This window comes from Ixodes scapularis, unplaced genomic scaffold (genome assembly GCF_016920785.2).
Source record: "Ixodes scapularis isolate PalLabHiFi unplaced genomic scaffold, ASM1692078v2 PGA_scaffold3__209_contigs__length_174095766, whole genome shotgun sequence".
Lineage (NCBI taxonomy): Eukaryota > Metazoa > Arthropoda > Arachnida > Ixodida > Ixodidae > Ixodes > Ixodes scapularis.
In genome coordinates this window covers 148,419,503-148,434,172 of record NW_024609868.1, presented here as the reverse complement: position 1 = coordinate 148,434,172, position 14,670 = coordinate 148,419,503, and the positions used below count along the sequence as shown (strand labels likewise).

The window sequence follows — 14,670 nt, the reverse complement described above, 5'->3', positions numbered from 1 at the left end:
TCACATTGTGAACCAAGGCTAAGTGAACTTGTAGCGAGTCTGCACTGGAATAATGCTGTCGGTCGTCGGGAGAGAACAGGTGACAAGTGACCATGATGGGGATGAGATGGTTTGACCAGACTTGTACGTAATCCGTTACAAGTAACGAAATTAGTTGTAATCCCTTACATTTATCGGTAATTTTGTAACGGAATAATTACATACTTTCTAGAGTAATTTTAAAGTAATTCTCTTACATTTTTGACGTAACGGATTCTTTGTAATCCGTTACATTTTTTTGTCAGAACCGACCGCCCCCTTCATCTAAATAAAGTTTTTTTTTTTTCTTTTTTTTTTTTTAATTCGAGCGCAATGACACTCACGCTAACTGACCAGCGCAGAGGGAGGCTTGGCACTCTTCAGTTCCGCAAAGCCTTTTTTTGCAACACCTGAATCTATTTTTTAGACCCTAACAACAATGTCAAAAATACCAATAAACATTTCTACAAAAAAAAAAAAGGGGGAGGGGGGGGCACGTTATTTCCGTTTTCTTTAGTCCCTTTTTTTCTTTTTTTTTTTGCGGTCGAAGACGGGGAGAGGAGAACACCAAGCGATTGTATGCCTCTTCGAGAAGCTCGAGGCGGTAAGTGCACTGAAAAGAATTAACAATGGCCTTCTCGGTTATCGTGACTACGACCATTTTCATAATGTCACAACACGCGACAACGCTCCGTCTACCCTACCCTTTTTGTGAGCCAGCTTTTTGCGAGCACTTAAAAAATGGTGATAGTCTTCCTTTCCTCCTCTTTCTGTTTTTACCCCAACAGGACGCATCTTATCTCAAGCATATATTTTTACAAATAAAACATAATGGTGGCTGACGTAGACTTGATATTCTGGGCTTGAGGAGAGAGTGAAATCCGCGAGGGGCCATAGCGCCGGGCTTACTTAGTACTCTACCCTATGCCATAGAGTAATATAGTAAACGTAAAGAGAGGACACAGGAGCCGATTCGCGGCCCAGATAGTGCGTTTCATACCCTCCGCTACGTGGCGCTTTTCTACAATTTGGTTAAAATTAATTAAAACTCTTTCTGTGAAAAGTATTTATTTTTTAAATGGCAATGCTTTAAAATTGTTAAAGTACTTAAAACGACTAAATAGAATAAATCGAATACGTCACAAAAATCACGTGATGAATGGCGCCTGCCATGGCCTGCCTGCCTGCACGCCGTCGCCTCTGCGTCATTCTGCATGGCCTCTGCCATAGCCTCCTCTATACGGAGAAAGCCTGGCACATCGACGACGGAGCCATAGAGCGCGCGGCCGCAGGAAAAAGGAGAGGAGGAGCGCGCCGAACGGGGACCAATATGGTAGCGCAGAGCAGAAAGGGCAGACCTAGACAGCGAGCGCTTGGGTCATGAGCGGCCGCTCCCCGAACCACGCTTGTTTTTGTGTTTTCGTCACCGTTGTTTTTGTACTCCGGGAGAAACGGGCGCGGCGATTCGAAAGGGCGCAGGGAGAAACGGGAAAGGGTGGACGTTGAGTTTCTCCTCTCCACGATAGCGACAAGAAAAGAGAGAGAGAAAAAAAATTGTTTCTGCGTTTGGCCGCTCGCTCTTTTGTGGCGCTAGCGGATAAGGTTCTCTCCGCTCCCGTTTCTCCGCCCCTCCTTTCCCATTTACGGCGGCCGTCTTTTCACGCGACGCGCCAGGCTTTCTCCGTATAGAGGAGGCTATGCCTCTGCTCGTCCCTGCGTCGTTCGTTTGTGCCGTGCGTGCCGTCCATCTGTGCTTTCTGCTGCATCATGTTCGGTCGACTTTGCATCAATCAAGGTGACGCATCACCGCCCGCGTGCTCGCATGCTCGGCGTGAATTCGTGGAGCCGATCGGTTCGGGCTTCTCGCTCTGTTGTTTCTGCCTTGCTGTCTGGCTGCACTTGAACGTGTGTGCATGTTGATTTTCGATGAGATTGTTTAAAAAAAAAAAGAATTTAACTTACGACCTTGCACACTACACTGTCCATGGGTTTACAGATGACGGTGTTGAACGAACCTCTAACATTGCACATAGAGCCTTGGTTGTTATGCTGTCTGAAATTTCCAGGAGGTGCGTTTGCACACACTGTTGTGCACACTCCAACAACGTCTTCTGTTTAACGCAGTCTCCTCATTTCTCTCATTCGGGAGCTTAAAGGGGCGGTGCAATGATATTCAATTGGAATGTTTTTCACTTTACTCGAGCTTACTGGCACTAGTGGGACTCAAGGATACTCGCACGCAACGCCACTGATTAAGACACTCCTCTGTTGCGCTGTAATTTCAAGGACAAAACCCAGTGTTTTTATTCAATCTCTCCTTCGAAAAACCTGATGACATAGCTGGACGGTAGCAGTACCGCCCAGTGACGATATTTGAATACGGCTCATAGATTGGACCCGAGTATGGCGTGGACACTCGATTTGGGCTCGTGATAATCGATAGCTCGAGAAACATTCGGGTAGTGTCCTGTGTCAAATCGCTGCAATGACGACAACAGCCGAACCATAACAATGTCTGGAACTCAGCGCGTGTCCTGTGCCTTGCCAACCCCAGCGCATGACTATGATCAACATTGGCGGCATATAATCGGCTCCAGATCACGGGGCCGCTTGTTCTGGCTGCGAGTTGAGGGGGTGAACTCTGCTCGTTTTTCTTTATTTTTTTCTGCGACTTCGATTGCGTGTGGTGAAAACGAACGGGTATATTTTACGGATCATTAACGTCAGGGATTCGTTCTAAGCGGTATTTGCGCAAAAAAACAAATATCAGTGCATCGCCCCTTTAAGACTGTTGGCTTCACAGTAAAGGCTGTGGTTTGTGGTTAGGGGGCTTCAAACGTAAGCTTCGTGTGTGTGGTGATAAGCCATTTTTTGAAGTTGAAAACGAACACGTTTACTTTGTCTTTGATGTTCCGCACCTTCCCAAAACAACCAAGAGCAATCTCCAAGCCCACAAACTTTGCATTGGAAATGAGGTCATTGAGCGGTCTTCTATTGTTGAACTTTATTGTTCTATCCATGAGATTAGCTTGCAATTGACTCCGAAACTTACTGAGAGACACATTTATTCAAAAACCTTTCTGTAACATGGAAGAAAATTGTGCCCCACAGGTACTGAGTGCCTCAATTTTTCTTGTAATCATATCTCTTGTTTATGCAAAGGAACTTCTTGAGGCAGCCATGGCTACAGCCTATTTCTGTGATAGGATGTGCATACTTTTTGATTGTCTAAATAGCTAAAAAATTCAAGAAGACAGGGCAGAAGTTGCGTCATGCCATTCTGAAGGGAGAATCTCAAATACTTGATTTTCTCCACCAGTAACTCGGATGGATTTCAGCATGGCAGTTCCAAAGTAGAAGGCAGCCATAGGCCATCATTGGGTGGCAAGTTACTATAAAAAGTGTCCTCATGCTCTGGGATGAGCTTTCAAGCAGCCATGACTTTAAGTTCTTAATTACACGACGCCTGCAGCAAGACACACTTGAGAACGTTTTTGGATCTATATACGACAAATGCTGGGCTGCAACACAAACCCAAATGTGCATCAGTTCACCTCAGGACTAAAACACCTCTGGATAAAGAAACTGTCCAAACTGTCGGACAATGAAAACGTAGAAGATGACAAGACTGACCTCCTAAAGGAGTTACAAATATCTTCGCACCATGAAAGTTTAATTTCAGACATTGTGGAATGTCTTCCAATTGATAACTTCCCGCAACTAGAGGATATTTCTGAGCTGTCATCAGACATCAGCTAGGTCTAACATAATTGATGACTCGTCCACGTTTTTATTACGTTTGGAGCTATTTGATCAAGCTTTTGCTTGAACAGAAAACTTACAGCTGTGGCTGTTCTCAGCTGCTATCGGATGAGTCTAATAACTTGACCAGGCCTCACCAGTACTGTCTTGTTCCTAAAGCATACCACGTGCCTGGAAAATTCTTCGGGAACTTAGTAGTACCATCACAGGCTGCCTTTCATTTCATTCAGCAACAAGAAAATCACTTTCTTCCCATAATAGAGAGTGTGACACATGTTCGAGGAGTGTGTGCCGCCTTGTATAGCACACTTTGAGGTCTGGGTGGTTTTCGCCTTTGCCCAGAGGAGTACCACAAAGGGTTTTTAAAATTGTTTTGCAGAATACGCTTGTGCTGACATGTTTGATTTCTTAACCGGAATTCGGACAAAGTTCGGTTGCACTCTTTAGTGGCTATAGTAAGAACGAGACAGGTTTAACTGTTAATAGCGTATTAACAGAGGCGGTTGCCAAACCAAAAACAAAAAGTGATTAAGTGGGCGGTGCAGCTTTGCTCTCCAAATATTTGTTTCCCCTTTTTCCAGCGAATGTGTATCACGGCTCCCTAACAAAAATATTTGTCCACCTTCTAAAAAAATTCGACAGAAAATAGTGTATAGAGGCTAACAATATCTGAAAGAAAATGTATCCACTTTTGTATCCACTGTCCATAGTTTTTTAGCCGTTTTTTTTTGAAGCCATATTTCTTTTCTGAACAATTTCGGGGAATATTTAGGGACGTTGAATCTTGTCAGATTTCGAATAGAGTTCTCTTTGTTTGGTAATGGCTCGCCCGCAGTGAGTTTGAGGCTATGCAAATTGGTGTTTTTTTATATTTGCCGGAAATCGGGAATTTGTAATATCCGGCGTGTGCTTCGCACTGTTATTATACTCTTATGACTGGTTATGATAGCGATGTCTTATTTATTTTTGCACTTACTTCCCGTACCCGAGTCGGCGTGAAAGTGAATGTATCATACAGCATGTTCTCCGAGGAAGGGTTTTGTTAACTTGGTTCCGCTAAGAATCTATTACGAAGTGTACGAATGCCGAAGTCCTCATATTGATTTATTTTTGTGAGTATCGATCTCTTTCGTATAAAACATACAGAGCTTCTGAAGTAAATCATGTGTACATGAATGTGGACCAATAAAATGTGTTCGAACCAATTCCTGCTGTTGACCCCAAAATGCTCCACCAGCCAGGAGTCAATGCGGTGATTGTGTAACTTCAATGCTTTACAATATAAAAAGAACAAGAAATATATATACTTCTGCTTTGTGTAGTAAGTTGAAATATTGTTTGACACATTTTGCACGGACTCTATCGTAAAAAATAAAGCAAAATGTGTCAAAAAAAAACAAAAAAACAGCGGTTTCGGGAGTCAAGGTGTTCCCGAGAGATGAGCGAGGCGGTGAGGAAAGAGAGGGAGAAGGGTATTGGAGAACTGGAGCAAAAACGCCCAAACCGAAACTGAAACTAACTTGACCGGAAACGGAATCAGATTATACTTAATACCGCCCGCTAGGAGCGCTACCTGTCACTGGTCTATCTGGGCCGCTGGGGCCTATGGCAGTGTCCGCTCTTTACCTTGTGTATATTACTCTATGCCTATGCTGCCTGTGGTGTCAGCGGACGTCTTTCTGAAGAACACCGGAGTAAACTGCAGTCGGTTCGTGCTCCGTGCGTTTTTGAACAGCAAGAAAGGTACACACGGCAAACGTGCGTTTGTATTTCCTTGTTTTATCCGACGTTCTAATTAATTGTTGTTATGAGTGTCCTTCTCTTTCTTTTATTACTTATATTTATATACTAGAAACTCTTTTTTATTCACCAATGTCTCAAGTGAGGGTCGAACTGTTCACAACCAAAGGAAGAAGAATATCGAGCCAAACCTCATTTATTATTTAACTATCACCTTACTGTTACAACTATGTTTTGCTATTGATGACTTCCACAGCTTCGCGATTTAGACAATGGAGAATTTTAGTAGATCGGTCCGATGACTCTGATAACGATATCCGATTCTTCGCCGCCGTCTTTGCGCATGCATCATATCGTCATCGGGTACCGTTATCGCGGGTATCGGAGGTACCGGAAGGATCGACTAAATCTCTCGAATAGCAGGCAACGGCTGCAACGCCGAAGCTTTGCTCTACATTTGAGGTAAATAGTACTTCCCTTGATTCGCTGAAATAGCTCAATGCAGAGCATGAAGCATTCGTGAGGAACAATATGGCGCTCCCATCCAGTGCCTCAGTTAAAATGGTGTTAAGCGTAGAAGTCGACATCTTGAGTAAGAAATAACGCAAAATGTCTGACGAGACTTTCAAGAACCAGCTGTTGCTCCAAATACTCAAGGTCATTAAATGAAACAGGTTGCAACAATAAGAGCTTGTATAACCCTCTTCCATTTGTTTCTTACTTGAGGACAAAAATGTTAAAAGTAACGCCACGAAAGTAACGGATTACTTCTTGGGGTAACGGTCACTTACTTTTATGGGAGGGTAATTGCAATTGTAATAAATTACAATTTAGCCTCGAGTAATAGTAAATGTAATTCCTTACTATATTTCAGTAACGTGTACAAGTCTGGGCTAGACGATATTCGTAAATATCCGACGATCGGGTGCCGAGGGGGCTAGATGATCCGGGTCGTCTAGGTATCGGTGACCTTTTCAGAGATATCAAAACAAAAAAAAATTCAATTAGCGATGAGAACGCTAGGCTTTTAGACTGCTCACCTTGCTGTGCAAGAAGGGTGTGGTGGCGGACCGAGGTGATTTTTCTCCCTCTCGATGACCAAATACTGAAACAAAATGCCTTATTAGCAACAAAAACGCGAGGCTTTTACTCTGCTCACCTTGTAGCGCGGAAATCAGGAGAGAAAAAGAAAAAAAAAAAAAAAAGAACGATGCGTGAGTCGGGCAGTTCGAGTGCGAAGCAGTTTATAATTATAGTCACAAAGCTGGTGTACGCCCAGGGAGTCATATGCCGTGCAAGCGCACTAAACGGTGAAGTCGCAATGTTTAACGCAGATTTTCCTCTAAGCAATTGCTGATAGGATGCGCACGTCCGACGACGACACTGCCATTAAGCAACTAAAACGAGACAGTGGCTGGAAAGAAGCAAAAACCAGTCAAACCGCTTCAAGGTCACTCTCTCGAGATAAACCGCGCGCCTCTCGCAACACTTTTTTTTTTTTTTTTTGCATCGTGTTTTGTTTTTAAGACGCGCGCAGACACGTTTCAACCTGTTTTGGGGGGTAGTTCTCAAATTAGCTGCAGTCTTACTTTCAACTGCTTCAACGCACACGACATGCTTAGCTAGTCCGCGGGTTTCAAAGTAGTTGGAAAATGTCCCTAGAACTACCCCCAACAACGGGTTGAGACGTGTCTGCGCGCATCTTAAAATCAAAACACGATGCAAAAAAAAAAAAAAAAAATTTCCCGCTCAGTTGTGTATCTTACTTACTTCCGGCTCAATGGTGTATCATATAACACTACTGTGCTTCATTCGTATCAACGTCATCTATGACGGAAATACAAGGTGTTTCAGCGTCTTTGGGAGGCGAGAGAGTCGAACGAAGGGCTGTTGCTTGGAAAACTGTGAGTATTCGACAACATCTGTGGACTTGAAGGAATGGGAGGGCTTACCGCAGAGCATAGTGAACATGGACACACCGTACGAGTTCTCCAACTCCTTCTGCACAAGTTTCCTCACTGAGTTGATCCAAGAACAATAAAATCTCCAGTGTCCAAAAATCACTGAACAGTCCTTTGGGTTTGTCAGAGGATGAGTGGGACCAATTTATAGGCATATTTTTCCACATGTCGATCGCGCAACCGCCTGGATCTAGGTATTATTAGGCAAAGGATTTTAACATTCCGAACGTGTCTTCAGTAATGACTCTTAAGCGCATTGAGGAGGTGAAAGGCAACCTCCACTTCAAGGACAACACAAGCATCCCAATCGAGAGTTCAGATTCAGAGATTACTGTGGAGCGAGCTCCAACGTTGTGATGACACCTGTGAGGGAGGTTCTAGGTGGGATGTGCACACAAGCTATTCTATAACATTTATTTAACCCTTTGTAAGGCGCAACAACTTATCCCTGATATTTTAATACAAGTGATAACCCTATGAAACAAGGAGAATTTAAGAATATTTCTTGGACAAAAACAAACTCCGTAATGTGACCAGGGGCCCTAAAAAATGTGGGTCACATGGGAACGCGACAGAACAGCACAAGACAAAACAGCACGCGGCAAAACAGCACGGTCAAAAGAGCACGCGTCAAAACAGCACAGCGTCAAAACAGCATGGCGACAAAACAGCACGCGTCAAAATAGCACGCGACAAAACAGCACGGCGTCAAAACGGCACAGCGACAGAAGAGCACGTGCCAATACAGCGCGGCGTCAAAACAGCATAACGTCAAAACAGCACGCATGTAAAAAGTCTGTAGTAGGTAGCGTTTTATGCAAATAAAACAGAACGTAAAGAAAAAGGGTTGGACATTGCATGGCATTATTTAACAGCTAGTGGAGACACAATAAAGAAAATGTGCGCTGGCGGCGACGGGATCGCACTCAAGTCAGTGCCCCGAGTGCTGCTGCTGTGTGGTTGCTAAAAACAAATAAAGTTAGCAGTAGTTACTACTACTTAACTACGCTAATCTCTGAAGAAATTGGCTAGTTAAAGGGGATACCTTCGCGTCAATGTTGGCTGCGTTGTCTGGTCTTTTTTGAAGTATCAGGAAAAGAGGAAAAGTTATTGGGAAAAAGATATCCATAAGTTCAAGTTACGAACTGCCTGGTTTGTGGCGGTCCGGTGAGGTTCCGTAGTACTCGTCGTTTCGTAATTACCACCTAAGCGCCGTGTGACGTCACTGCTCCTCGCGCATGCGCAGCACGGAGCACGGCTCATTATGCGAACCACGCGAAACTGCTCAACCTCGGTCAGTGTAGCTCACGCTACAAAATAGCCAGAATACGCACCAGCGGGGGCTTCGGTACCGCCCAGGGAACCGTCATGCGCTTAACGAGTACACTCCCCACTCCGAACTTGCTTCCAAAAGAACAGATTCGAAAAATTGTCCGTCGACGAGTTGGCTTTCGACGAATTGGCCTAGAACCTCAATTCCTTTACAGTGCCTTATTTGAGACGTGCATTTTTTAACTTCAAAAGCTATATTTAGGGCTCCGTGTTTTAGGATAAATCCGAAAAACTCCGAAAAACACCCGCCGGTAAAAGTTTGGTCAATTGGAATTTATCCAATAAACTCCGAATATTTAAGTGTCAATGCCACTCCCCCCCCTCCCCCTCCCTCCCCCCGGCAAAAAAGAAATTAAAGTACCTATATTTGTTTTTACAGTTTGAACAGCACAGAATCAATGGTCCTGAGAAAATTCCACCATAATTATCTTTCAAATCTCGGACCGTTGTCAAAAGGGGTCTTGCCGCTTGTCTCTTCAAGGTTGATTCAGGGCAACAGGGCGTTCGTTGTACATTCGGGTCACGACAAAAGCCACTCTTTTGGTTTCCAGTTGGAGCTATCCGATTTGTGATTTAAAGAAAGGAAAGGGTATGTTTTAGTAACAGTCAAAGCGCATGGATCATAGAGATTGTATAAAAAAGGGAAGAGAGGCAGTTCAAACTCTCTATTACCTCCTTAACCACTCCACCTCGCGCGGCCGCGGGCTAAATATATGGAATAAGATGAGATGACTACGAGCTTCCTACGCTCTAAGAAATGCCTGCGTGTGTACTTACCCGCAAAACACTCGAACAGCCAATCTCAGCGATCTAGGAAATCAGCTCAGCGAATGATGAGGCGGAACATCCGTTTAGACCTCGAAAGTAAGACTACGCTGTGGCGTTTCGCAATGCAAGCATGACGCTTTGCATTGCGTAATGCCACAGCGAATGCAAGCATGACGCTTTGCATTGCGTAATGCCACAGCGCAGACTTCATTTTTAGATCTAAACGGATGTTCCGCCTCATCATTCACTGAGCTGATTTCGCAGATCGCAGAGATTGGCTCTTTGAGTGTTTTGCCGGTAAGTAGACGCGCAGACGTGTCTTGGAGTGTAGCGACTACCTCCGGGAGTTTATTGATATTAAGGTATCGGTGTTTATCGAAGCGCCCCTTGTATGTGTCCTTTTTCGATGATAAATTAGTATTGCCAATGGCAACGGCACCAACGCCAAATTCGAGTGAAATTTTTTTTAAATGATACAAGCGCGTTTTATTTTTTATCTGCCATACGTTTTCATTCCGTTATTATTTATTTATTTGTTTTTAATAGGAAACACAGCGAAATTAAACTCCAAATTTCGGAGAATTGGGAATAAAAAAAATATGAACTCCGATAAACTCCGAATTTTTGGCAAAAAGTAAACTCCGAAAAACACCCTCCGAATTCGACGAAAAATAAACTCGGAAAACACGGAGCCCTAGCTATATTTAGGGTCCAGCGTTTTCGGCTTAAACCGAATAAAACCGGTAAAAGTACGCCGAATTCATTTTTACAAAATCGGTCTTAACTGAAAAAGTTCAGTATGTTCGAGGGCGTTTGCAGTGGTGTGTGTATGGGGGAAGGGTGGGGGGGAGGGAGAATGTGACCCATAACTAGGGTTTCGTGTTTTCGGATAAATTCGAAAAAAACCCGCCGGTAAAAGTTTCGTCTATTCGGATTTATCTCATAAACTCTGAATTTCGATGTGCCAATCCTTCCCCCCCCCCCCCACACACACACACATACCACACACAGACACACACACACAAATATATTTTACAATTAATGGTTTAATCAGCGCGTAGAGTAATTGGTCCTGGGAAAATGCCACCACACATATCTTTCGAATTTCGGTCAGGACAACCGGTCAATGTACTATCGGGTCAAGACAAAAGTCACTGTTTATGTTTCCGGTTCGGGTCATACTATTTGTGCCCGAGAGAAAGGAGAGGTTGTGTTTTTGTAACCGTGAAAGCTATGGACCATAGAAATTACATAAAGTGGGGAAGAAGACAGTTGAAACTTCTCTATTTCATCCTTTTCCACTCTACCTCTTGCGGCCGCGCGGTAGGTTGATGGAATAGCATGGAATGAATACAGGCTTCCCAGCGACTACCTCCGGTAGGTTATTGATTTTAAGGTATCGACATTTATCGAAATAACACTTGTGTATCACTTTTCTTCTAGGACAAATTAGTATTGCCAGTAGTAATTTCACCAACGCCAAATCCAACTGAAGAAAATATTAATTGATACAATCGCGTTTTTTTTTTTTTTCTTTTTTGTCCAGCATGCGTTTACATTTGGATATTATGTGCTTATTTTACTAAGAAACACTGCGAAATTGAGCTCCGAATATCGGAAAATTCGGAATCAAACAAAAATAAACTCCGATAAACTCCGAATTTTCGGAAAAAAATAAACTCAGAAACACACCCACCGAACTTGACAAAAACCAAACTCCGAAAACACGGAACCCTACTCATTACTGACCGCATGACCACTTCCTTTCGCAGTTTTCAGCTTGTCTGCGAGATCGGTTCAGCTTTCAACAAAAGCTCCGGGGGCGCAGGGGTCTTCAGGACAAAATCTGGTTTTTTGACCTGATGGGGATTTGTGCCGAATTCTTTGTTAAAAGAAGAGAGTTTAATCGTGCAATCAAACAACAGAAATCAAGAGCGTCCGTAAATACCGCGCATTGTTTAACACCCCTAGCTTCCGTCTACTAGAGGAGGGCATAAATACGAGTGTTTCATTATCATTTCTGCCGTCGGCGCAAATTTATAACCTCTCGCAGTCGTGAAAATGGGAGAAAACGCACCGAGTACGATGCTTGCTAATTTCTACATTTTGATATTTGCCTCTCCGACCGAAGTGGTACTGAAGCTCATGCTCGTCCTGTGTACAAATACGAGCACACCACGACAATGTCAGATCACGATAAGGCCCCAGTGCGTCTTACAGAACAGGTCGCGTCGGCTGCCAAAGACGGCAACAAATAAGAAGACCAGTACTTGGTACTCAATATACATTTTACACAAAACCCTTTTGATTATTGCATTTTTGTTAGTATACTGGTTTTCATCAATAAACCTAATATAACTGAGAAGTTTATGAGTCTACAAATATTCACCGCAATAAACCGAAAACTCTTGTTTGGAATAAAAACCGAAAAAAAAGTGCGCGGAATTTCAAATAATACAAAGCGAAAACGCCAAACACTAGCTATATTGTCAATGTCATGTTTTGACGCTGTGATGTTTTGACGTCGTGCTGTTTTGACGCCGTGCTGTTTTGGCACGTGCTCTTCTGTCGCTGTGCCGTTTTGACGATGTGCTGTTTTGTCGTGTACTATTTTGACGCGTGCTGTTTTGTCGCCGTGCTGTTTTGACGCTGTGCTGTTCTGACGCGTGCTGTTTTGACCGCGCTGTTTTGTCGCGTGCTGTTATGTCGTGTGCTGTTATGTCATGGTGCCGGGTCACATATGTCCCATTGATTTTTTGACTGCTTTGAAAATGTGGGATCAAAATGACCCACGACAATTTTCAATTGAATGTGAAAATTATTTATTGGGGGAATATTGATTTTGCCTCACTTCGAACATCTCAGAGCTCACTACTTCACTTCCATTACTTCTGCTTGTGGAGGGGAGCCAAACACTCGACGCAGAGAGGCACGCGACATTTTTCACGCTCGTAGTTTGCGCGTGCTTCCTTCTTGCTTGAAGAACGCAAGCGGCAGTTTTTTCCTGATGAGCTTCGCTGGGGGTAATGGTCATTACCCAGGAACCGCACTTCGCCTGGGACTCCCACCATCTTTTGACCACCCTGTTTCCTTCTCTTGTAGTTTCGGAATGCTCCTACGTCTTGCCGTTGTCTGAAGGTGTTTCCTTTGATGAGTTCACACCCCAGAACCAAACGAAACCACATGAACTTAGTGTCCTGGACAGCTGTGAACTGTAGAAATGCGTTCACAACAACCGCATCCAACAAGAAATAAAATAGCCGAAGCCAGCACTTCTTTGAATGTCGGTCATCCTGGTAGCTGGTGCGCCGCTGGTCAAATCTGTCCACGCCGCCCATCGACGCGTTGTAGTCTGAAATGGCCCTAGGTCAGCTCACGCCCATTACCGATCCATTAGCAAGCTTGCGTGACACTTCAGTGGTCTCGTCAAGGTCATGAAAGTTTGACAGCACATGCACATTTTTGTTGTCCCGCCACTGATAGGCCGTTACTTGTCCGTTTGAGCGCCAAACGTGTTCTCCTTTCTGGAGCTTGTTGTCGCGCTTCACTTCCTCTGGAAGATATTTCCTGTTGATTCGAAGTGTTCCTGCTGCTAGTATATCACGTTATGGAAGTTGTTCCATGAGCCTTGGGGTTGAAAAAAAGTTGTCAAAATACAACTGGCTGCCAGGCAGCTTGTTGTTCGAAAGAGTCAGAACGACGCGTTCCCTGAGCGCGACACCAGGTGGCCGTTTTGAGTTCTTGCCCTCGTAGACATGGAACTGCACCAGGTAACCCGTTTCCGAGCCCGCCCTGCACCAGATCTTGTAGCCCCTTTTATAGGCTTCATTGGTAAATACTGTTTGAGGGAAGAGCGCCCTTAGAAGAGAACCATCCTCTCATCGATTGCCTCTCGGGCTGACGGTGTGTACTAAGTGACAATCCGCTGGTTCAGAGCCTCAATCAAGGGCCTCACCTTCCAGAGTTTGTCGTAGCCGTCTTCGCCTCTTTTCTTCTCTTTAGTGTTGTCACTCAAATGCAGACAGTTCAGTATGTCTTGAAACCTTTTCAGAGTCATCACGCCCAATATTTCGTGGTTTGCGAAAAAACTATCGCTGTCCAAATACAGGTAAAAGTGGTACATCGGATTCACGCTCATAAGAAGGAGCATCCCAAGGAATGCCTCAAGTTCACTCTTTTCCAGGTCGCGCCAGTCGTGTCGGTTGTTCTGCTGAGCATAGCGGTTTGTTTCGCTTACGATCAGCTCAATCACTTCAGAGTCAAAGAAAAGCTTCAAAGCATCAATCGGTTTCGTAGGAGTTTTGGTTGAGTAAACGGGATCCCACGTCTTCGGTGTCGTCACAATTTTTGAGGGCTTAGCCGTGCTTCTAACAGAATGCCCGTCTTCGATTTCATCTTCGCCCATCACATCTGTATTTTCAAGGGAGGCACGTTGCTTCTCTTTAGGCCTCTTCTACTGGTATGCCTTCCTCTTCTTACCCTTGCTGGGGGAGGGCGCTTCTAGTTCTGCATATTTCTCATCAGTTGGTGCGAGATAAAAATTCTCGTCGCTTGAGGAAGAATCCCCATCCTGCCCGCTTGAGTTTGGATCGTCAGGGAGGTTGAATAGAAGGTCAACGGCTTCTTGCTAGATCAGACGTATTCACCCTAGAATTTATAAATTATACAGGTTCAGAAATTCAGCACACGCATACACGTAGCCCGCCCCCGCCCGCCACCCCCCCCCCCCCCCCCCACCGCCCCCCTCAACCCCCACCCCGAGTCAGAATTCTGACACCGTGCCATCACAAGCGCCCAACATGCACCCGAAATCCAGCACGAGGTTGTACCCAAGACCACCACAGACTTTTAAATCCAAACTAAACATATATAAACCTCCCGAATCCCCTCCTCCTCCCCCGCCCCCCCCCCCCCCACCCGCCCCCGTAAACCCCTGTAAGTTTGTAACACCCTGAGAAAGTGAGAATCCTGGATAAACCGCCGCGCGTGACAGCCGAACACCACCCCAAGCGAAACAGCCGACACTGTTTTTCCGTTAGGCCTAAGAAGACCGGCGCACAGATTTACACTCCTTCACGCGTATCGAGTT

General features: G+C 44.6%; 1 protein-coding gene across 1 annotated transcript; it reads right to left on the bottom strand.

Moving 5' to 3' along the window:
- Positions 1–13,491: 13,491 nt before the first annotated feature.
- Positions 13,492–13,986, bottom strand: LOC120847660 (piggyBac transposable element-derived protein 3-like). The gene has a single exon (XM_040219523.1). The coding sequence runs from the start codon at positions 13,984–13,986 to the stop codon at positions 13,492–13,494; it is 495 nt and encodes a 164-aa protein (XP_040075457.1).
- Between the last annotated feature and the right edge of the window lie 684 nt (positions 13,987–14,670).